This window comes from Parasteatoda tepidariorum, chromosome X2, assembly GCF_043381705.1.
Source record: "Parasteatoda tepidariorum isolate YZ-2023 chromosome X2, CAS_Ptep_4.0, whole genome shotgun sequence".
Taxonomy (NCBI): Eukaryota; Metazoa; Arthropoda; class Arachnida; order Araneae; family Theridiidae; genus Parasteatoda; species Parasteatoda tepidariorum.
This window is the reverse complement of record NC_092215.1, coordinates 43,346,065-43,366,128: the sequence shown is the minus strand read 5'-3', so window position 1 is coordinate 43,366,128 and position 20,064 is coordinate 43,346,065. Positions and strand designations below refer to the sequence as shown.

Sequence of the window (20,064 nt, the reverse complement as noted above, 5' to 3'; positions counted from 1 at the left end):
AATTTACATAACTTATTATAACTATATGCAAAATTTTGGGTACATTTTTACGACTTAAATCGAGTCTTCTAGACAAGAAAGTTCGAAAAAAAAAATAAAAAAAAAAGTGCTTGAAAAAATGTAGATCGTTTAGTAATTCTAATACACAATAACAAGGTTTTATATAATTTATGATATGTTTTTTTTCAACTTAAGGAATTGGTGAATGTAAAGTGGCATTTTAAAAACATTGAAATATGTTATGTTTAAGAATAATATATTGAAATATTAAATTGCTTATTGTATGATTCATTGTTTAAGAAATCACTTCATTCTGCTAGATATTTTATGTTACATGGTTTTCTTTGGGATAAAGATAATTTGCGAATAACATCCTGCTCAAGGGCGCCGGCAGGGAGGTGCACTTGCAGCCCCTGTTTTTTTTGTTTTTTTTTGAACACTGAAAGAGACACAGAAAAGCAATTTTGTTATAAATTTTTTTTTATACTACTCTCGGAAATTCATTACTGTAAATACTGATTGAAGACTTAAAAAAATTCTATTAAAAATTGAATACATTAATCTGTAAAAAAATACTTACGTAAAGTTACTTTTTTCCACAAAAAATATCAGAATGCAGTCAGTTTGTAAAATCTATTCATAAGTCGAACATTCGAAATTAATTTTTTATGTAAACTGTCAACAAAAGATTTTTTTCTTGGGCAGTTATCTAAGCTATATTTTTAAACTTCATTTAATAAAAAATAAATAATATTATATTTTCTATTAGTTAGTTAGATTAACGGAGGTGTACAACACAAACTGACTTCTCACAACTGTAGAACTTAATCAACACAATAAATACCAATGTTAAGCGTGCACAAACACGTTAGTATAAGAAACTACTGTTTGTAGTTATTTGTGTTTCAAAGTCATAGGTATGTCTGCGCCATCAATACAGTTTATCGTGGCAAAATTTTTACAAAAGTACAAGAAATTCGTTCTTTTTTTTTAAATATCTTGTTAACAATGAAGAAATGTATCTTGAAAAAAATTAACAGATGAAAGTATATGTAATAACAAAACAAAATGTAATAACAGAATATTTTAATTTTTTTTTGGGGGGGGGTTAGTTTGTTAGAGGGTTGCACCCCCTTTTATAATATTCTGCCGGCGCCCTTGATCCTGATGTTTCGACACATTCTGAAACTTATTTTCCCAAATTCACCATAAAATGTCGCACAGCATGTTTTTCAATTACTATAAACTACATTTATCACCAAATACAGCTATGATTTGTTTTCTTATATATATCTGATGCGATACTCCTCTCCTTTTGAACAGAGTTCGTAAGGTCCTTAAGATACTGAAATGGTGGCGCAAAAACTTAAAAGATTTCATTAACTGAAAATATCTGGTCTCGAAATTTTAAAGTTAAAGATAACTTCCTAGTTACAATATTGATGCTGCAGTTCTTTTACTTTTTTAGAGACTACATGAATCCTGTTTAAATATTAAAATGCATATGTTTACTTTTACGAGAATTAAATCCTCATCAAAATAATGATCAAGACCTATGTTTAGAGCTTTAAAATATAAGTGCCCGTTCTCAAGACTGGCCAATCGTGAACGACTTGTGACTTTAATCATTGGACGCTCAAAACATGTCTACTTTTATTATCGTCTATTATTCTTTAAATCAATGAAGTTTTTATCTTTTCGATTCGGTTTCTTGGAATTATTCATTTAGTAACACATTATATTAAATTACTTCATGCGATATTAAAATGAGTTTTACTTAAGATAAAGGCATAGGTTCTTAGATTGAAAAAATAATTAGTCAATACTTTCTGAAAAAAAAATGAATGAAGTACAACCTTTTTTTACTTCTAGCCTTAATAACATTCTTTAAGGACATAAGAAAATTCCATTTACAATTGAAATTTCAAAAGTCGAACATGAAAATGGAATGTCCCCTAGCAGCTGGAATCAAAATGAAATAGCTACAAAAACAGCTATATATATATGTATATATATATATATATATACTACAGTTTTATTTATCGATACCAAAATTCATTCTATTTTTATTTTAGGCGTACTTCAATCGAGTTTATTTGTACATCCTTATTTGCTTAAAATTATTAAATAATTTTCATAAAATAAATTATTCCAGCTATATGATTTAATGCATTTATAGTATGATAGTAAACGGTGCTTCCATCGCATATCCATAACCTTGATACCGCTATCATTAAATAAGCTTAGAAAAATAATAATAGTTGCATTTTTTCTAGTTTTAGCTTTCGAGGAATAATATGTTTCATCCAAACAGAATTCAATTCTGCAAATAGCGAAATTACTGAGTAGGTTTCTTATCCTCTTATGAAAAATTGTTATTCACAGTTTCTATAAAAAGTATGTTACCCTTCTCGCAGCGTATTTTTTTATCAAGTGTTTTAAGGGGGGACCAAACCCTGAGATGGTAAAATATTAACGTTTTTCTTGAATTTTTTTTAAGTAAAAGAGACAATGCAGAGACTCCTTGTTTTTTTAATGTTATTTAGCTATAATTTAAGCCTATTTAAAAAAAATTTCTTTTGCAAAATAATAAAAAATAAGTTGGTGGCAGCTCTGTGTGTGACTGTTCATCAAAAAGTAGCACCTCACTGGCCTCATGGATTTAGAAGTCCTGAAATATAGGAAAACGATTTTGTTTAGATTTTCTGAAACATGAAGACATTATCTAAAAAGTAGCTTAGCGATTTTTTGATATTATAAAAATTACCAAAATGGCGGCAACTTAAAAAAAGTTAAGTTTTTCATTAAAATACTAATATAAAAATATCAAAAAAATCCTATGCTACTTTCTAAAGAATATATTTTTACGTAATTTAAAATAAAGAACAGCTTATTTTGTTGTATAGATCAAGAGAAAAACGTTAGGCCAGGTCAAAAAACAGCATTTTGAGAAAAACGCGTTTAAAGTTTTGACTTGTGTTCAATCTAGTAAATTATCAAAGACTAGCCTTTATTCTGCAATTCCAGGTCCATATATCCTCTCCGTCAACAGAATGGATGAGACACAAAAAGTATGTCGCCCCTCCTAATCCGGCCCTTTCCACCTGCTTAGCGACGACTCTCTATTTTCCGGTATAACTTACAAACGAAGTTAGGAACCGAGAAATCGTTTTTGACAGACATTAGGAAGGCTACAAAGATTGGGGTCGGGGGGATCTCACCCTGAATATTTCAAAAATTCGAAAAAAAATTTATTGAATTTCTCGAATCTTTGTACCCTTCCTAATGTTTGTCTAAAACGATTTCTCAGTACCTAACTTCGTTTGTAAGTTATACCGGAAAATAGAGAGTCGTCGCTAAGCAGGTAGAAAGGCCTGTTCGGCTGGATTAGGAGGGGCGACATTCTTTTTGTGTCTCATCCATTCTGTTGACGGAGAAGATATATGGACCTGGAATTGCAGAATAAAGGTCAGTCTTTAATAATTTACTAGATTGAACACAAGTCAAAACTTTAAACTAGTTTTTCTCAAAATGCTGTTTTTTGACCGGGCCTAACGTTTTTCTCATGATCAATACAACGAAATAAGCTGTTCTTTATTTTAAATTACGTAAACATATATTCTTTAGAAAGTAGCATAGGATTTTTTTGATATTTTTATGTTAAAAGTCAGTTCGAAAATTGCGTATTTTTTATTATACTTTTCAAATTAGATGATATTTCTAAAATTGGCACAGCTTCGGAATCTTTTTACCAATTTAAATATTTGCATATTGCATTTAATTATTAATTGCATAATTAAATGCATAAATATTGCATTTAATTATTTACCAATTTAATAATTTTAGTATTTGCTGTTTAACAAAATAAGGTATGTTCCTAATAACAAATTATGCTATAATAATGTCTTGGGAATTGTGCTAAAGTTTAAAAATAATTTTAACAAAAGTAAATTTCTTCAGCATCTTCTTTTAAAAGAGCAGCTTTCTTAAAATTAACGGTGCAATATATACGTATAAACATCAAAATAAAATTGTGATTCGAATTTGTTTATTTAAAAAAAACAAAGCAAACAGTTGTGGTTTTTTGAATTGAGAACTAATATGTATTTACTTTTCACAAACGAAACTATAAAGCAAATAAATAATTTCTTTGTTCACTCTTAGAGAAAAGGGTACACTTATTTAATACTATCAGTCAGACGTTTTGCACTGAGTAATTTTAACATAGAAAATGTTCTTAAAATCTTATCAGCTAACTGGCTATAGTTCTTAGACTCGAAAGAATTTTAGAAATTACTTACAAAGAATGTTCATTTAAGGAAAAATGTAAAATAACAATAAAATTTAAAAAAAATAGTTATTATACTATGGGAAGTAAAAAAATATAATGAGATAATTAGTAGAATATTTCTGTGGCCAGGTAATTAAAAATTAAATTTCACGATTAGACTAGGACATTTAAGATAATGAGATGTTTTAAGATGCATAAAAATTTTGGCTAAGTATTTGACAGCTTTTTATGTTTGGTATCTTTATACCCCTTGTAGTGACTTATAAAACATCAACACTATTTTAGATAATCTATGATGAAGTCACAAGGTATAAAGTGAAGTCTATGGGATCATAAAAAAATTGAAATTCAAATAAACTTCTCTTTCTAGAAATTAGTTTGTTTCCATTTATTCTTTAGTCTAGTCTGAACATTCTTTTGGTAATGTCAAAAGTTTGTACTTTCAGAAACCCTAAAAGCCGAAACATAAATAATATACACAGTTAATTTATGAATAAATATGATAAATATAGGAGAGAAGATATTGATTTCCCAATGAAGTTTTGAGCAATAGGACACACATATTTAATTTTAAAGAATTTCCTTTAACTATCAACATGCAATTCAAAGCAATCTTTTACAGTAGCTCTGTTGGAAATAACCTACCATTTAGGCTCGAAATCAGCAGTAAAAAATACAAAAAAAAAACCACATTATTTTTATTACAGAAAAATGAATTTGGGGAGCATAGAATCCAGATAATTTCAAACATTTCAGGATGTAAACAATTTATACAGAAATTTAACTTCTATATATTTTTTATTAATAATAATTGTGTTGTTATTCATCACATTGCACAGTTACTAATTTAAATGATATTTTTTATGCTTGAACTAAAAAAGGAATACATTTTATTGGGAGTTCCGAATCATTGCTATCTGCAGGGGAAATCAGAACATCATGAAAAATGAATTTTTTTTGTGTGTAGAACCACAAGAAAAATTTGCAACTTTACCTTCATTTTTGTGTGGTTGATTTATATTAAAAGAAAAAGATAACCGAATGTTGCAAAGAAAATATCCTTTCTAAAATTCTTTTTAATTGTAAGTTAAGTGTTCAGGCTAGTGGTTGGAAAAACTACATTTTTCACATAAACTACAACTATTTTTTTTAAATGTAAGGATTATAAACTACTTTCAAAATGTAGTCACTACATTAAGGAGACACACTTTCCTGGAGATCTTTATTTACACCCATGTTTAAAATGGTTTTGAATCATTATTTTCTTATTAAAACCTGGGGAATTATTAAGAAATATACTTTCATGTTAACATGATACAAGCTAGTTTGTCATTCTGAACTATTTTTATGAACTTGGTTCAACTTTAAACTTTTTAAGCTTTTCTTAACAGAGAACATTTTATTTAAGAAAAGCTAATGAAATATTTGCAAATATGTTAATTGTTTAATACTTTTTTTTATTTCCTCTAAGAAATTAAGTACATCAAAAAATACAGAGCTAAGTAAGTTTCCTTTCAATAAAATAACATGCACACATTCTTTCAGTGTTTTATGAGTGCATTTGAAGGTATGGGCAAAGTCATAAGTTAGCTATTATTCATAATTTTGCTAAATTGAATATTAGTCATTATATATAATGGCAGAATTAAGGAATAGTCATAATACATACTTGCTTAACGATCATTCATACTCACTGATTAAACACTTTGTTTATATCATATAAGCTAATCAATGTCTAAAAATCATGCAGTACAATGGTAAAGTAAAAAATTTTTCATTTGAACATTGTTTTTTTTTTTTGCTGCTTTGGAGCATCATATATAGTTGCATGTTCTTTATGAATAGTTTTGCTACTTGCATCTTGACAAAAAAAGAAGCATATTTTAATTAAAAAGATAAGAGTACTTCATGGATTGAATAGTGTTCTTTAAGCCATATTCTCAATGTGTTATTTTGCATCACAGTTTCGTTAAGACACGGTACGGTTCCTAGCAGACCACCGAAGTCAAGCACCACTGGCTGCGGTCAGTGTGCGGGTGGTTGATCACTTGGATCAGTCTGCGTAGGGACCGAGGGTGTGCGGTATTGGTCCTCGTAAAACTGTTCTACCGCAAAGTGCTCGACTTCGCGTGCAGGTCGTCGGGTTACCGAAGCGGGGGTGCCATCCACTCAGCGGAGGATCAAAATTGTGATGGCATGTCTTCGGATCATCTTCAGGGATGTTTCCCACACCGTCGCCAATAGCCCATTGTGCAGCTCTAGTGTGACGTAAATGAACAAATCAAATCAAATCAATCAATGCATCACAGTTTTAACTGAGAATTAGGAATCAATACTTTCTACACCTACTCATTAGATGAAGGCTGAAAGTTTTAAAACTACATAATTTGAACATTTAATTATTATGTATCCATTCAGTTTATCTTGAGACATGCAATAGCATGAATATTAGTTTTAAAAATGTTTGACAGATTCTTAGGAAAAATTAAATATGCAAATGTCATCACATATTTATTCAAAAAATACTCACAAGCTAATTAATTCCAACTATTTTAATAGTGTTGATTAATTTTTTCAATGATATTTACAAAATATAAACAAAAATCCTATATCAAGTGTAAAAGTGATAAAATAGTATAAAAATAAAAATATATTTGATATAAAGGTCAAATTTTAAATTGAAACAAAGTAAGAAAAACAAAGTTAGTACACAATCTGTAGTTTTTTTTTTAAGAACAAGCAATTTCTATGTAACTGAAATGAAGTTACATAGTTTACTTTTAAATAAAAGATATTTAGGTTTATTTCAGGCCAAATTTTATAAGTTGCTAACATAAAGTTTTGCATAGATATAAAAAATAGAGCTAAAATTAATGAAGGCCATAACATGAAAGGAAATACGAAGCTATTCCTTACATCATAAATAAAGAGTTACATTTATAATTTAAATGCATAACATTATTTACAGTATTATATCCTAAAGGAAGACATACATTGACAATCACCACACAGAGGCAACATAAATATGGTATACCAAATGGCACACATCTATAAACTTCAATAATTACTAATTTAATGTTTAATTCATTAATGCAACGTAAGACGGAAAGTTTGATCATTCTGATTTCTCATTTCATGTTGGATTCTAAAGAAAAAGCCTTCATAATAAAATTAACTACCTAAATGAATAAGCACTAAAAAATTCATTAATATTATTTACAACACAAGGAGCAGTCTCACAGTAATTATTTAGCTAGTAACACAGTTATAGCTGCTTTTGAAATCCTTACATTCAATTCATAAGCAAATACAATAAATAAAAATAATTATAAAACAACATTTAGAAAAATGACTTAGTAAAATGGAATATAGGCTAGATGCAAGCAGGAATAATTATTTAATAATATAAATATAAAATTTTTTCCCCATAAGATTTTAAAAAGTGACATAGCAAAATGAAATATAGATTAGATGCACACAAGAGTAATCATTCAATAATGCAAATATTAAAAAAAACTATTTTATTACCTAAAGGATAGATTTCATAGCAAATAAAGTAGACTAAATCAATCATAAAAAATCAGTAACTTAATAAAAAGCAAATTTCAATTGAAGTAAAAAATTGTAGTTATTTAAATAAAGTTAAACTTACATAGCAGCATTATGATATATACAAGATTATAGATTAATAACTTGCACCCAACCTTTCTAGTTTGCCTCTTTACATTCACATTCTAATAATGTTAAACGGAGAATGATCATAAATACAACATAAATACAAACTGACAAGGAAAGAAAATCAAATAATACATGCACTGACTTAAGAATATAGCTTATCATGGAAAATTAAGAAATTCATAAAATTTAATAAATCATGAATGTATTTTGATAATTAACTATGACATTATATAACTCCAGACATCTTCTCATTTCCAGGGTATTTAGGAGGCATACCCGATTCAACATCTCCAGCAGGTTGCTGATTTTGCATAAGATTATATGAACTGGATGCTTGCATTCTCATATCTCCTTGAAGAGGAGCCCTGCGTTATGAAATAAAAAGTTAAGAACATGAAATAAGAAAAGTTTCAAAATAATACCAAGCTTATTCAGTAATTACAAAGAGTGAAAAGAGATTGTAGCAATGTTAGCTGACACATCGAACATTAGTTTTTTTTTTGGTCTAAGAACTACAACCGCACATTTCTTTTATAACGAGTGTCAAGAAAAAACTGATCTAAATAAACCGATTTAATGTGTAACAGCTAGGCATGTAATCAATCTTATTCAGTGATCAGAATTAGTCCAGTGAGCTAGTCAATTAAAAGCTTAAAAAGACACTGCATTAAAAAACTTTTTCTTTCCTTAAATGCTCATCATAATACTGTGGAAAAAAAATCGGTGAACATAGGTTTGAATAACTACTATTTCAAATATTATTTCAACATATTATTGTTAGCGAGAGCTTAATNGGTTAACATAGGTTTGAATAACTACTATTTCAAATATTATTTCAACATACTATTTGGTATGTTTCATTATCATGCAGATACATTCACTGTTTTAATATTTTACTACCATTTTCCCAATAAAAAATAGCCCATTTTTGATCAAAAATAAGTTATTTTTCTTAAAGGATCCTGCACAAATCTTATGGAAATTATTTTTCTGTCAAATTGGCTGAAAATTTAATATGATGTAGTTCAAAACATTCTGATTAAATGTTCTTATTGATACTAAGTCTAAATATGTATAGTTACCAAGATATTGAACTTCAAGTATAAGATATTAGCAATGGTCAATGCAGTGAAAGGTCATAGACAATATGATTAGTTCATTTGAAGTTTAAGATATTCAATTACTACTTATAATACATATACTCACTATAATTTAAACTTTACAACCAATATATTTTTATTACAACTCTCAATTATATGACTCTATTGTGATTGATACATCAAGTCTCATAAGCTATTTCTTAAATACATTTTAAATGTCCTTCAGAACACCTAAAAATGCTCAATCCAATGTATATTTGAAATTGACCTAGTTTTTCTTATTTATAAGGAAATTTCTTTAAGAACAAGTGATAAATATTTTTGTACTTAAAAAATAAAATGTATCCATTGCCCATGTCCATTGATTTTCCCAATTTTTTGTAAATTTCTTTTCAAAGGGTAAATTTGTGCAATCTTAATCCTTTTGAATGATTTATTTTGAAGTTAAAACATGTAATATTCATATCGTTATTACTGTCACTTTTATTTAGACTTAGCATTTCTTTAAAAACATAATATTTAGCAAAAAATGGCTGCTTATAACCACAGCATCATTTTTTAAATGTATTTTTCATCTTAAATAAAGAATTTGAATTACTCTAAGACAGTATTTTTTAAATCATTTTAAAGGCACGTTGTGTTATTATCAATTACCATCCAAATTAGTACAGCATTATGTATTGAGATTAAATATTTACAATACTTTTGCTCACTAACAATATAACCTTCATTTTTATTTGGATGGTAAAGGTCATTACATCTAACATAGACTGTATTTTGTGTACATTTCTTTTTATTTAGAATAAAACTAGCTCAGTTTAGCTAATAAACACCAACTCAATAACTAAAGCAATAATTATGAATAAATATGCAAATAATATACCCTTAAGTTGAATATAAGATAAAATTACAAAAACATTTGCGGACATTAAAGATATTTTTATCTAACATCTCCATTTATTTTTTGCATATTATCATATTTCATTCAATTTTCAACTGATTGTAACTATTATTATTTTTTTCCAGATTTTGCTTAAATATTAAAACCTGAACTTAAATTAAGATATTGTTAAATAAAATTAATTGATCAGGAACTACAACAGGTCAGTTTTACAAATGCTTACTGGCACATTCGTTATAATCCTGCAAGCAAAATGTCACCTACTAGTAATCCCATTCAATTCTTTAAAAATCCTTGGATCTCGGGATTGGTCCCTGATGATAGCCCTGAATTTCTTTTCAATAAAACATTTTGGGCCACTCAGCCAAAATTAGAGATTGAAGTAATGATTTAATGCCTAACAAAATTAGGAAATTAAAGTGTTAAAAAAGAAGTTTTAGTAAATATGATAAATAACACATTTTAATTATATTATATTTGTTTTCTGACAGAATATTAGTTACTTTTATATCAACTCTTTGTATACTTGCTGCGGAAAAAATACAGCCAGGTTTGCTCCCCTTAGTTGAAGAATATTTGCCAGATAGTGTACAGGATCGAAAATATTTTTTATAAAGATGATTAGATGCTATATAGTGTCTAAAATCACTTGTTAAGAGAGAACAATAACTTACTTTCGTTTCAAGGACAATAAGCCATACATGCTTCCAGTCAAAAATACTAATCCTGACCCAAAAAAGGTAGATAAACCAACACATAATGATAAAGGCCAAATAGCAAGGCTGAAAAAAAATTTATATACATCTGTATACAAAAAAATTATTGCATCATAACATAAATTATTGAAAAAATTAAATGTAGATTTTAAAGTAAAGTATAAGTTCATTCATTAAACAAATAACACTCCTGTTATTTTCTTACAGAGCATTAAACTTTAAGAAAAAAAAACAGATTTATTACTTAATGCTTGTGATACAATGTTTAAACTTAAGTACAAAACTGGAAAACTTAGGTTGTCAGTGGCCACTCTTATTCTTAAGAGCATATTTATATAAAACTGAAAAAGTAACTCAACAATAATTTTAATTTCATATACAAAATTAAATATAACGACTAGTTAAAAATAAATATTATTATTAGTATATTATTTTTTATATGTAAATATTATTGTTATAAATAGTTAATAGCATTAATGTATAGTTTTTATAAGAGCAAGCCGATAAGTTATAAGGACAAAATGCTAATTCATTTTAAGACAAATGCTTTCTTTCTGGTACTTCAAAATTGTTCTACACACAGTGCTTCCAACTACTAAGCTTTTTGCAAAATATTTTACAGAAGGACAGACATTTAAAAACTATAGTTTTCAGAATTTTGGTAAATTTCTGAACATTCCAAAAGCTTTACCATGAGAGATCTAAAAAAAAAGTGGAATTTCATATGCCATTTTGAATCCTTTTTATGTAGAGATGTGGAAAATAAATTTAAATCTAATGTATAAGACAAATCAACATACATTCAAACATTAACATTAGAAAAATTTTTCCCAAACAGCATAAAAGTTGGCAGACTTGAACACATTTCAGAATCAAACCTAATGTTCTACCCTATTCTGTAAAAATTATTCTAGAAATATCCTAACCTTACATATTTAAATAAAAATAAATTTATTACACATAAACCCCAAATGCTAAACTTTATAAATATATAATTTATCCTAAATTAAACTTAGAAAAATTTATAATAGGAAAATGTTTTGAATTGAAAAAACAATTCTTTCAACAAATTCAAGCAACAAGGTAATTTTTCTCTACCAGAGTTTAAATTTGATTAAATTTTTTTTAAAAGACAGCTTTGCAAGTTGACAAAGTGTTAATTAAAAAAAAAATCAAATTGCAATATTTTTAAAACGTCAATCTAAAGATAATCGCATGTTGGCATGAAATCAGTACCCAAAACTGTAGAAGAACACAGCACTATCTATCAGGAACTTTTCAAACTATAACCATGAACTCAGGAAGCAGAACTTTATAAACTGTCATATAAATTTGCTGCACAAGCTATTTTTTTAAAATAAAAAACCTTATTGTTTTCCTGTACATTTTTGAAAACATACTGAAAAACACTTTGACATATGTATGTAAACATATATATAACATACAGCAAGAGCATAGCCAGCACATTAAAAATTAGTCATATTTATTGTAAATATCTTACAATATGTACAATAGTCCTCTAAGCCAAGTTGGTTTACTATCAAAATAAGCACTTGGAATTTGAGCAAAATCCAAGAACATACATAGAAAAGGTGCTTCTATCAAAGCAACTAGCACACCAATTAACCTAAAAGAAAGAAAAAAAATTTAATTATACAATAAAATTTGAAGAAATGTTATATCCTTAGGGCAGAAATATGACAGGCTAAAGAACTTATTTAGGTAAAGTGGGAGCCTCAGGCATGGTTGTCATTTTAACAGATCAAAACTTATTCCAACCAAGTTACCAAATAAAAGTGGTTTTAACCATCCATAGCAGGTCAAAGAATAAGAAATTTTTAAACATTATAGAAACAATCTTAATTTTAATAATTAAAATATTTTGCAATTAAGGGTAACTTAATAAGTTAATGAGCAGCATATATTAAAAAATCATGTTCAGGATAAGACATTAAAGTAAAATATGTTTTATCAAATTTTATGCTTTATTTTTTTTCAGGGGACCTTTAAATAGTTCTTAGATAATATTGAGTAGATTAGATAATAGTTCTTAGATAACAGTTGGGCTGAAAAGTTCGTAGGCTGACTCATAGTTATGATTTTTAGTTAGTTCTAACCTTCGAAAGACACGTGTATATATTTGACAGCTGTCGGACTAACAGTTTGTGAGATATAGTATTTTTAGTGAAGCAACTTTTGTTAGTTTAAAAACAATGGATAAAAAGGAATTTCGCGTGTTCATAAAGCATTGCTTTCCAGTGAAAAAAAAATACTCTTGAAGCCAAGGCTTGGCTTGAGAAACATTATTCGAACTCTGTACCAGTAAAATCAACCATTGAGAAGTGGTCTGCTACGTTTAAACGAGGCCAAATGAACACCGACGAAGATGAGCACCGTGGACTCCCCAAAGAGGCTGTTAGCGACGAAAATATCAAAAAAGTCCACAAAATAATTTTAGATTACCGTAAAGTGAAGTTGATCAAAATATCTGAGACTCTAAAGATATCAAAGGAAAGTGTTAGACATATCGTGAATGAATATTTGGGTATGAGAAAGCTCTAGGCAAAGTGGGTGCCGCACGAGCTCACAATTGACCAAAAACAACAACGAATTGATGATTCTGAGCTGTGTTTGAAGCTGTTTAATCGTAATAAATCTGAATTTATGTGTCGATATATGACAATGGGTGAAACATGGCTCCATAATTTCACACCGGAGTCCAATCGACCGTCAGCGAGTGAACTGCACGAGAAGAACCAACTACAAAGCTTGGAAGGATGCAAAAGTCAGCAGGCAAAGTTATGGCATCAGTATTTTGGAATGCTCATGGTTTAATACTCATTGACTATCTTGAAAAAGGAACAACCATCAACATCGACTATTACATAGCGTTATTGGAGTGCTTGAATTACGAATTCGCAGAAAAACGGCCCCATTTGACGAAGAAGAGAGTGGTGTTTCATCAAGGCAACGCACCGTGTCACAAGTCAATGAAAACGATGATAAAATTATATAAACTGGTCTTCGAATTGCTTCCGCATCCACGGTATTCTCCAGATCTGGTCCCCAGCGACTTTTTCCTGTTCTCAGACCTCAAGAGAATGCTCGCTGGAAAGAAATTTAGCGCCGATGAAGAAGTAATCACCGAAACTAAGCCCTATTTTGAGGCTAAAGACAAATCACACTATAAAAATGGTATCGAAAAATTATATGACCGCTATAATCGTTGTATCACCTTTGAAGGAAGCCATATTGAATAATAAAATGAAATTTTATCCCAAAATTTTTTTCTTCTATGTTTGCCTACGAACTTTTCAGCCCACCTGTTAATATTAAATTAATAAAAAACCAAATAAAGACTAATATATATAATAGGCTTTATGAAGAAATATATTTGAAGAAAGTCAAGTATCTTCAGTCATTCTAAGATAAATTCAGAAATTGTTCAAGACTTATATGGAAAATTAGAAGCAGTGCATAAAGAGAGAAAATTGACTTTGTCAGATAAAATGTTCTCGGTGTTTAATACATATGAGACAGAACATGACCTCTGCTCCTCCCCGTACATGAAATAGGTGATAAGGAAGAAGCACTGATTATGGTTTTAGGAGAATCTAACAGTGAGACAACAATTCTAGCATATACACCAACTGATGGTCTTAATTCTCCCACAAGTAATCAAAATTATCCCAAATTTTTACTTTTAGATAGTTTTAGTGGGATAATTAAGACCACCTCTTTAAAGTTATACATAAGTAACTTAAAAGGTGAAGAATTTTAATTTTTTATACCCCCCAAAAGTAAAAATATCACCCTAAACCATTAGCTTTATTTTTTCATTGAAGGAGTATAGATTTTCAAATTCATGACTTTCCATGACTAATTCCAAGAATTTTTCATGACTTAACGAAGTTACTATTTCCTCCAACAAAAACAACAATAAATTTAAAAAAGCACCATAATAACATTCATTGAAATGATAGGTATAACCAAAACTGTTATACTCTGCATCTTCATATTTATAGATTTTAAATTTAAAAATCAGAGTAAAAAAAAAGTTGAAACAATAAAATAGCTGAAAAAAATACAAAAGAAGATAGTATTTTTTCCTTTTTTTCCCTGCAGAATTACATTCTAAAGATACTTTTCTTGCTCATCGGAAAGGAAAGAAATACTCCTGATTTTTCTGTTCTCATTTCCGAACAAAAAAATTCACCAATGACTGGCTTGCTTCAGCTAAAATTTTAAATTGATAAAATAAAAAAATAAATAATAACAAAATTCTGAAATCACATAAGTTTAAAAGATAATTCGCTCTAGAAATTTTTTGAAAGAACACCATAATTGTTAAAGAAAACGATAAAAACATTTTATACTTTAATCAGATATGACTGTGAGTGGGGATTTTGTTACAAATGCAGATATTCGTAACACTATGAAATCAGGGGGAGGGGTAAATTCCATTTTAAAAATTAGATTTTTCAGCGACCCAAATTAATGACTTTCCATGATTTAAAAAAAAAGTTAAAATCATGACAAATTTTGTTCAATACTGAAATTTATGACTTTCCAGGTGCGTGGATACCCTGAGTATACTAACACATTGTTAACTGGTGATAAATTAACTCCTCTGACATAGTTTCTATGAAAAATTGCTGGACAGCAAAATGTTAGAGTTCAAAAAAAAAAAAGAAAAAAAAAAGAAAAAAAAAAGGCATATTTCCTCAACTGACCACAGATAATAAAATAAGAGAATTTTATTTCCAGCAAAATTATCCCCAAATCCAAAATCCTATTTTTCTAAAAGCTGTCAACTACTACCTGTTTGTAGACATTTATATTAGTATAATTTGTGTTAATTTTGCCAACATTGTAAAAGTTTTACCATGGAAGAGCTGCAACAAAGAGATGTTTCATATAAACTTTTGAATAATTTACATGTAGTGACATGGAAAATGACTTAAAATCAAAATTACAAAGTAACGAATAACACATTAAAATGTGAACTACCAGTAGAATTTTTTTCTCAAAAATCGTAGAAAGTTGATCTGCTCAAAAGTGTGAACTGAAAGATGCAGTTGGACTGAAAGATACAGTTGGATATGGTGAGTAGTAATGAAGAATATGAAAGTCACATATATAAAACTAGTAGAAAAATTCGTTCTGATAACCTGTTGCAGCAGTTTTTTATCATTGAAATTGTTACTTGCAATTGTTTCTTAAATTACATAAAAAAGTTTGTGCAAAAAAAAAACAAACAAATTTTTATGTTGTATTTTATTCGTATGCATACATGTGATTGTTGGAAGGAGAAATTATCTGAATTGTTTTTTTCAATGAGTCTTTTTTTTCTCCTTCAGTAAATAATTTTTTCTTCTTGTACATAGCAGATAAATAAAAGAATGTCATTTTTAAGTACAAAAGTAACATCTATAAAATTTAAAGAGTAAAAATGTTTTTATCTATAAATGTTTTTTCTCATCAACACATAAAAGAATACATATATATTGAAAAAAAATTACATTTCTTCCTTCCTCACACAATAAGTCATCACATTAAAAAAAAAAGAAAAATATTTTAAAAACTGTGAGATTCACGACAATATCTGAAAAAATTGATTGTAAAAAAATGATAGAATTTTTGCCTCAAATACTCAAGGGCCTGATTTGAATTCCCTTTATCATAAAAAAAAATCAGCTGAAAATTAACAGCAATCCCTGCCAAGCGAAACATCACATGAAAAATCAACTGCAGAAGAAAAAAATCTGAAACACAGATCACAATTGTATCAGAGCCGTAATTTCAAGGTTCAGGGCTCTGGGGCACAAATTTTTGACCCAGGCCCTTTCTAAATTTTTCTGTACTACTACATCTCTAATCATTATTTAGCTATTTATGTATCATATTATCGAATATATTAATAAAAAAAAGTTACTTGTTCACATATATAAATGGGATTACAGAACATTGTAAGTTTTAAATTTAACATCAGAATATAAAATTTTGTCATATTTAAAAAATTCCTTTTTGGTAACACAACACATATAAGTGTATAAGACTTCAGGCCATCTAAAAAATAATTACAAAACACACATTTAAAATACAGGTTTGTAAACTTATTTAATGGTTCCAGTTTTGTCTGTTGAGAAAGGTATTATATCAGGTTGCATTAAATTTCTAGTATAAAGATCTGATATTTAAAAAGTTTCAGGTTCAGCTTTTATAAAATATTTAAAGTAAAGATAAAAGATTGAAAAAGATTTCCCAGGAATAAAAATTAAAAAAAAAGGTAAAAATAAAAAAATTAATACAAAATAAAAAAAATAAAATTTATATTTACAAATAGTACAAAATATAAAAGCAGTCCACTAAAAATTGCTAATCAGTTGTTAATTAACATAAACTAATAATAAAATCATAGCAATTTTTAAATTGCCCAGCATAAATCTTTATATAAAATATTTTGCAATTAAGGGTAACTTAATAAGTTAATGAGCAGCATATATTAAAAAATCATGTTCAGGATAAGACATTAAAGTAAAATATGTTTTATCAAATNATAATGGAAGTTCATTCAATTGATCCTGCTCCATCGAACATCTCAAATAAGTTTGTCAACTATTATTAAACAAAATAATAAAACTTATTTTTTTAAAAAAATTATCGATATTTATGATATGATATTAAAACTAACGATATTTATAATTGTGGGGAAATATGTTTAAATTTGCTTAAAAAGTTCTCAAGATGTTGCAAAATACATCAAAAATAACATTAAAGGGTCCAAACTTTGGATTGCTCTCCTGATCAAATAATTTGGGACAATATTTCCCAGACTGTGGCTACCCCCTATATTTTTGGGGGCTAGAAAATCAAATCCAATGAAAGAAAGTTATGTTTATTCAAACAAGGAATTTTTTGTGTTCGATTTCTTAACTTTACTGTCTGGACTTTTTAAGCTAATCGAAAAAATTTTGCACACACAATTATAAAATTCGTTTATCCAAAGATAATTCTATGCAAAAAATGATTTTTAGTAAATTTTCTTTTTATTATTTTATTTAATAATGGTCGAAAAAGTTTTGAATTGTAAGGTATAAAATTTTTCTCTCCATCATTCTAAAGAAAATGATTTTACATGGATAATATACAATTGAATTTTAAAAGAGTCAGATACAGTGGGTGATCGGTTAATGAACAAATCGGTTAACGAACACTTTCACGAAAGATTTTTGAGTTCGGATAACGAACATTTTCAAGAGAGATTTTTCGTGTTTGGACAACAAACACATATTCGGATAATGAACAAAACGAATTCTAACGAACACTTCTCGGCCTGAAAAAAAATTTATATTAAACATTTGTTATAATTTTGTATACAAAATAAGATCACTGAAAGGAGAAATGTTTAAAGCATGCTTAGTATTGATAATTACTAAATGAAACTTGAATTAACAATGAATTTAAAGGTCATTCAATAATTATTATTCTGACTAAAATCAATACACACTTGAATACTTCAATTTCAATATTTTCTGACAGCTGATAAGTTATGGACGAGTGGATTTGCTGATATGGCGAATAAATTAAGTGAATTCTTAATTTTTTCAAACAGTGCAGACTATAAAATATAAAGGTGCCGATGACGCGCTACCACCGTAAAAATACGTGAAATATGAGAAACGGACTAAAAATAGTTTTTCATCTCTCCTGAATTATGTTGCTTACCTACTAAACTTCAAAGTTCTATAGGAAAAAAAATTCCAATAGAATATTCATACAAATTAGACCATCAGTTTCAATTTTGATTTCATTCAAAACAGAAAATTATTTCGTTTTGAGTGATTCCCCACCTCGTTTATTCCCCGTCCCATTTATTGTCTTGAATGATGAATTCCAAATAGTCAATCGCCTATTAGTCGCCACTGGAAAATCCTGAATGTGGTAATAACACACGTGTGGTGATAGTGTGCGCCGAAACTTTGTCAATTGTGTACGCTAGTTGGTTCCTGTTCCTCTAAAAATTTCGTGTGTGCTTTTCTGAACCCCTTATAAAAAAAACGGAAAATCTGACAATATTATGGGTCTCAAAAAGCATGGAGTGTCAAGGATTGTGCTCACTATAAACACCAAGCGTGAAATGATAGCCAAAGTTGAGAGTGGACAGAAAATGGCTGATGTTGCGAGACAGTATGGCTTGAACAGGTCTACAACAGAGCTCATTCTAGGCAGAAAAAAGGGCAGGGTGCAAAAGTTTAAAAAAAGGGCAATATTATTCTAAAAACGCAATAATTTCCTTCTATGTGCTTTACATGTTCTATTAAAAAACATTGTCAATTAGTAAAAGAATTTTTTTTTTTACTTTACTAAAAGTTGCAAAGCAATCATATTAATAACTAATTTTTATTAATAAATTAACATATATATCGAGTTAATTAGCTAATTAGCTTAGTAATTTATTTAAAATGCATGCATATATTAATAAAATAATAAATGTATGTTTTTTAGTGTCTGTAGTTATGATTTAATAATTAAAATGAATAATAACAATTATGATTTAATGATAGTGGAAGTAGCTGCTAACTTTCAAAGACAAGTGCAACAAGGGGGTGTGATGGCTACTTTCCCTTTCCCATATAAATCCATGTATTGACAGCAATGACAAAATAAATAAAAAGAGTTAAAAATAACAAAAGTTTAAGAAATCCATTGTTGAGCTTGGGGAAAAAATAAAGAATGGTTGAGGAAAGAAAGGGCAAAAAGGGTATGGAGTCTATTACATCAGGGCACTAATTTACTTCAGGGGCAACAGGGTAGATTCTTTCGACTCAAAGGGCAGCAGGGTGCTGCGCCCTGTTCACCCTGCCTAGAATGAGCTCTGGTCTACAGTATGCACAATATTAGCTAAGAAAGATATCATCAAGAAGACTCAAGCAGCTGAAGGAGTAACGAAAATCACATCTGCGAAGCAAAGAAGTGCCATCCATGATAAAATGGAAAGGTTGCTTTTAGTTTGGATAAATGAACGGGAAATGAAACGAGATGTAACTAGCATGCATATCATTCAAGAGCAGGCTAGAGAAATTTTTGAGAAATTGAAAGAACAAACTCCAGGTTCGACATCCGAGGAGTTAGAATTCAAAGCTACCACTGGCTGGTTTACAAAGTTTAAAAGAAGGTCTAGAATTAAACATGTTTTAATGCATGGTGAGTCTGCTAGTGCAGATAAAGAAGCAGCTGAGAAGTACTGTCTTAAATTTCAAGAATTCATTGAAACAGACGGGTATCGTCCACAACAAATATTTAATTGTGATGAAACTGGTTTGTTTTGGAAGCGCATGCCGAACCGTACCTACATCACGAAAGATGAGAAAAGTG

General features: G+C 28.7%; 1 protein-coding gene and 1 long non-coding RNA gene across 2 annotated transcripts in view; one reads left to right on the top strand and one right to left on the bottom strand.

Moving 5' to 3' along the window:
* Window positions 1-6,791: 6,791 nt before the first annotated feature.
* The window catches only part of LOC107446034 (Calcium channel fwe), a 21,733-nt gene continuing 8,460 nt past the window's right edge, over window positions 6,792-20,064 (bottom strand). Inside the window, exons 3-5 of the mRNA XM_016060567.3 lie at window positions 12,188-12,313; window positions 10,645-10,752; window positions 6,792-8,334 (exon numbers count right to left, since the gene is read on the bottom strand). Coding sequence (XP_015916053.1) covers window positions 8,196-8,334; window positions 10,645-10,752; window positions 12,188-12,313 — 373 coding nt within the window. The 3' untranslated portion in view covers window positions 6,792-8,195. The remainder of the gene's footprint in view (window positions 8,335-10,644; window positions 10,753-12,187; window positions 12,314-20,064) is intronic.
* LOC139427223 (uncharacterized) lies at window positions 8,334-9,672 on the top strand. Its single transcript, XR_011638359.1, has 2 exons — window positions 8,334-8,702; window positions 8,775-9,672. It is a non-coding gene; the product is annotated as an uncharacterized lncRNA (long non-coding RNA).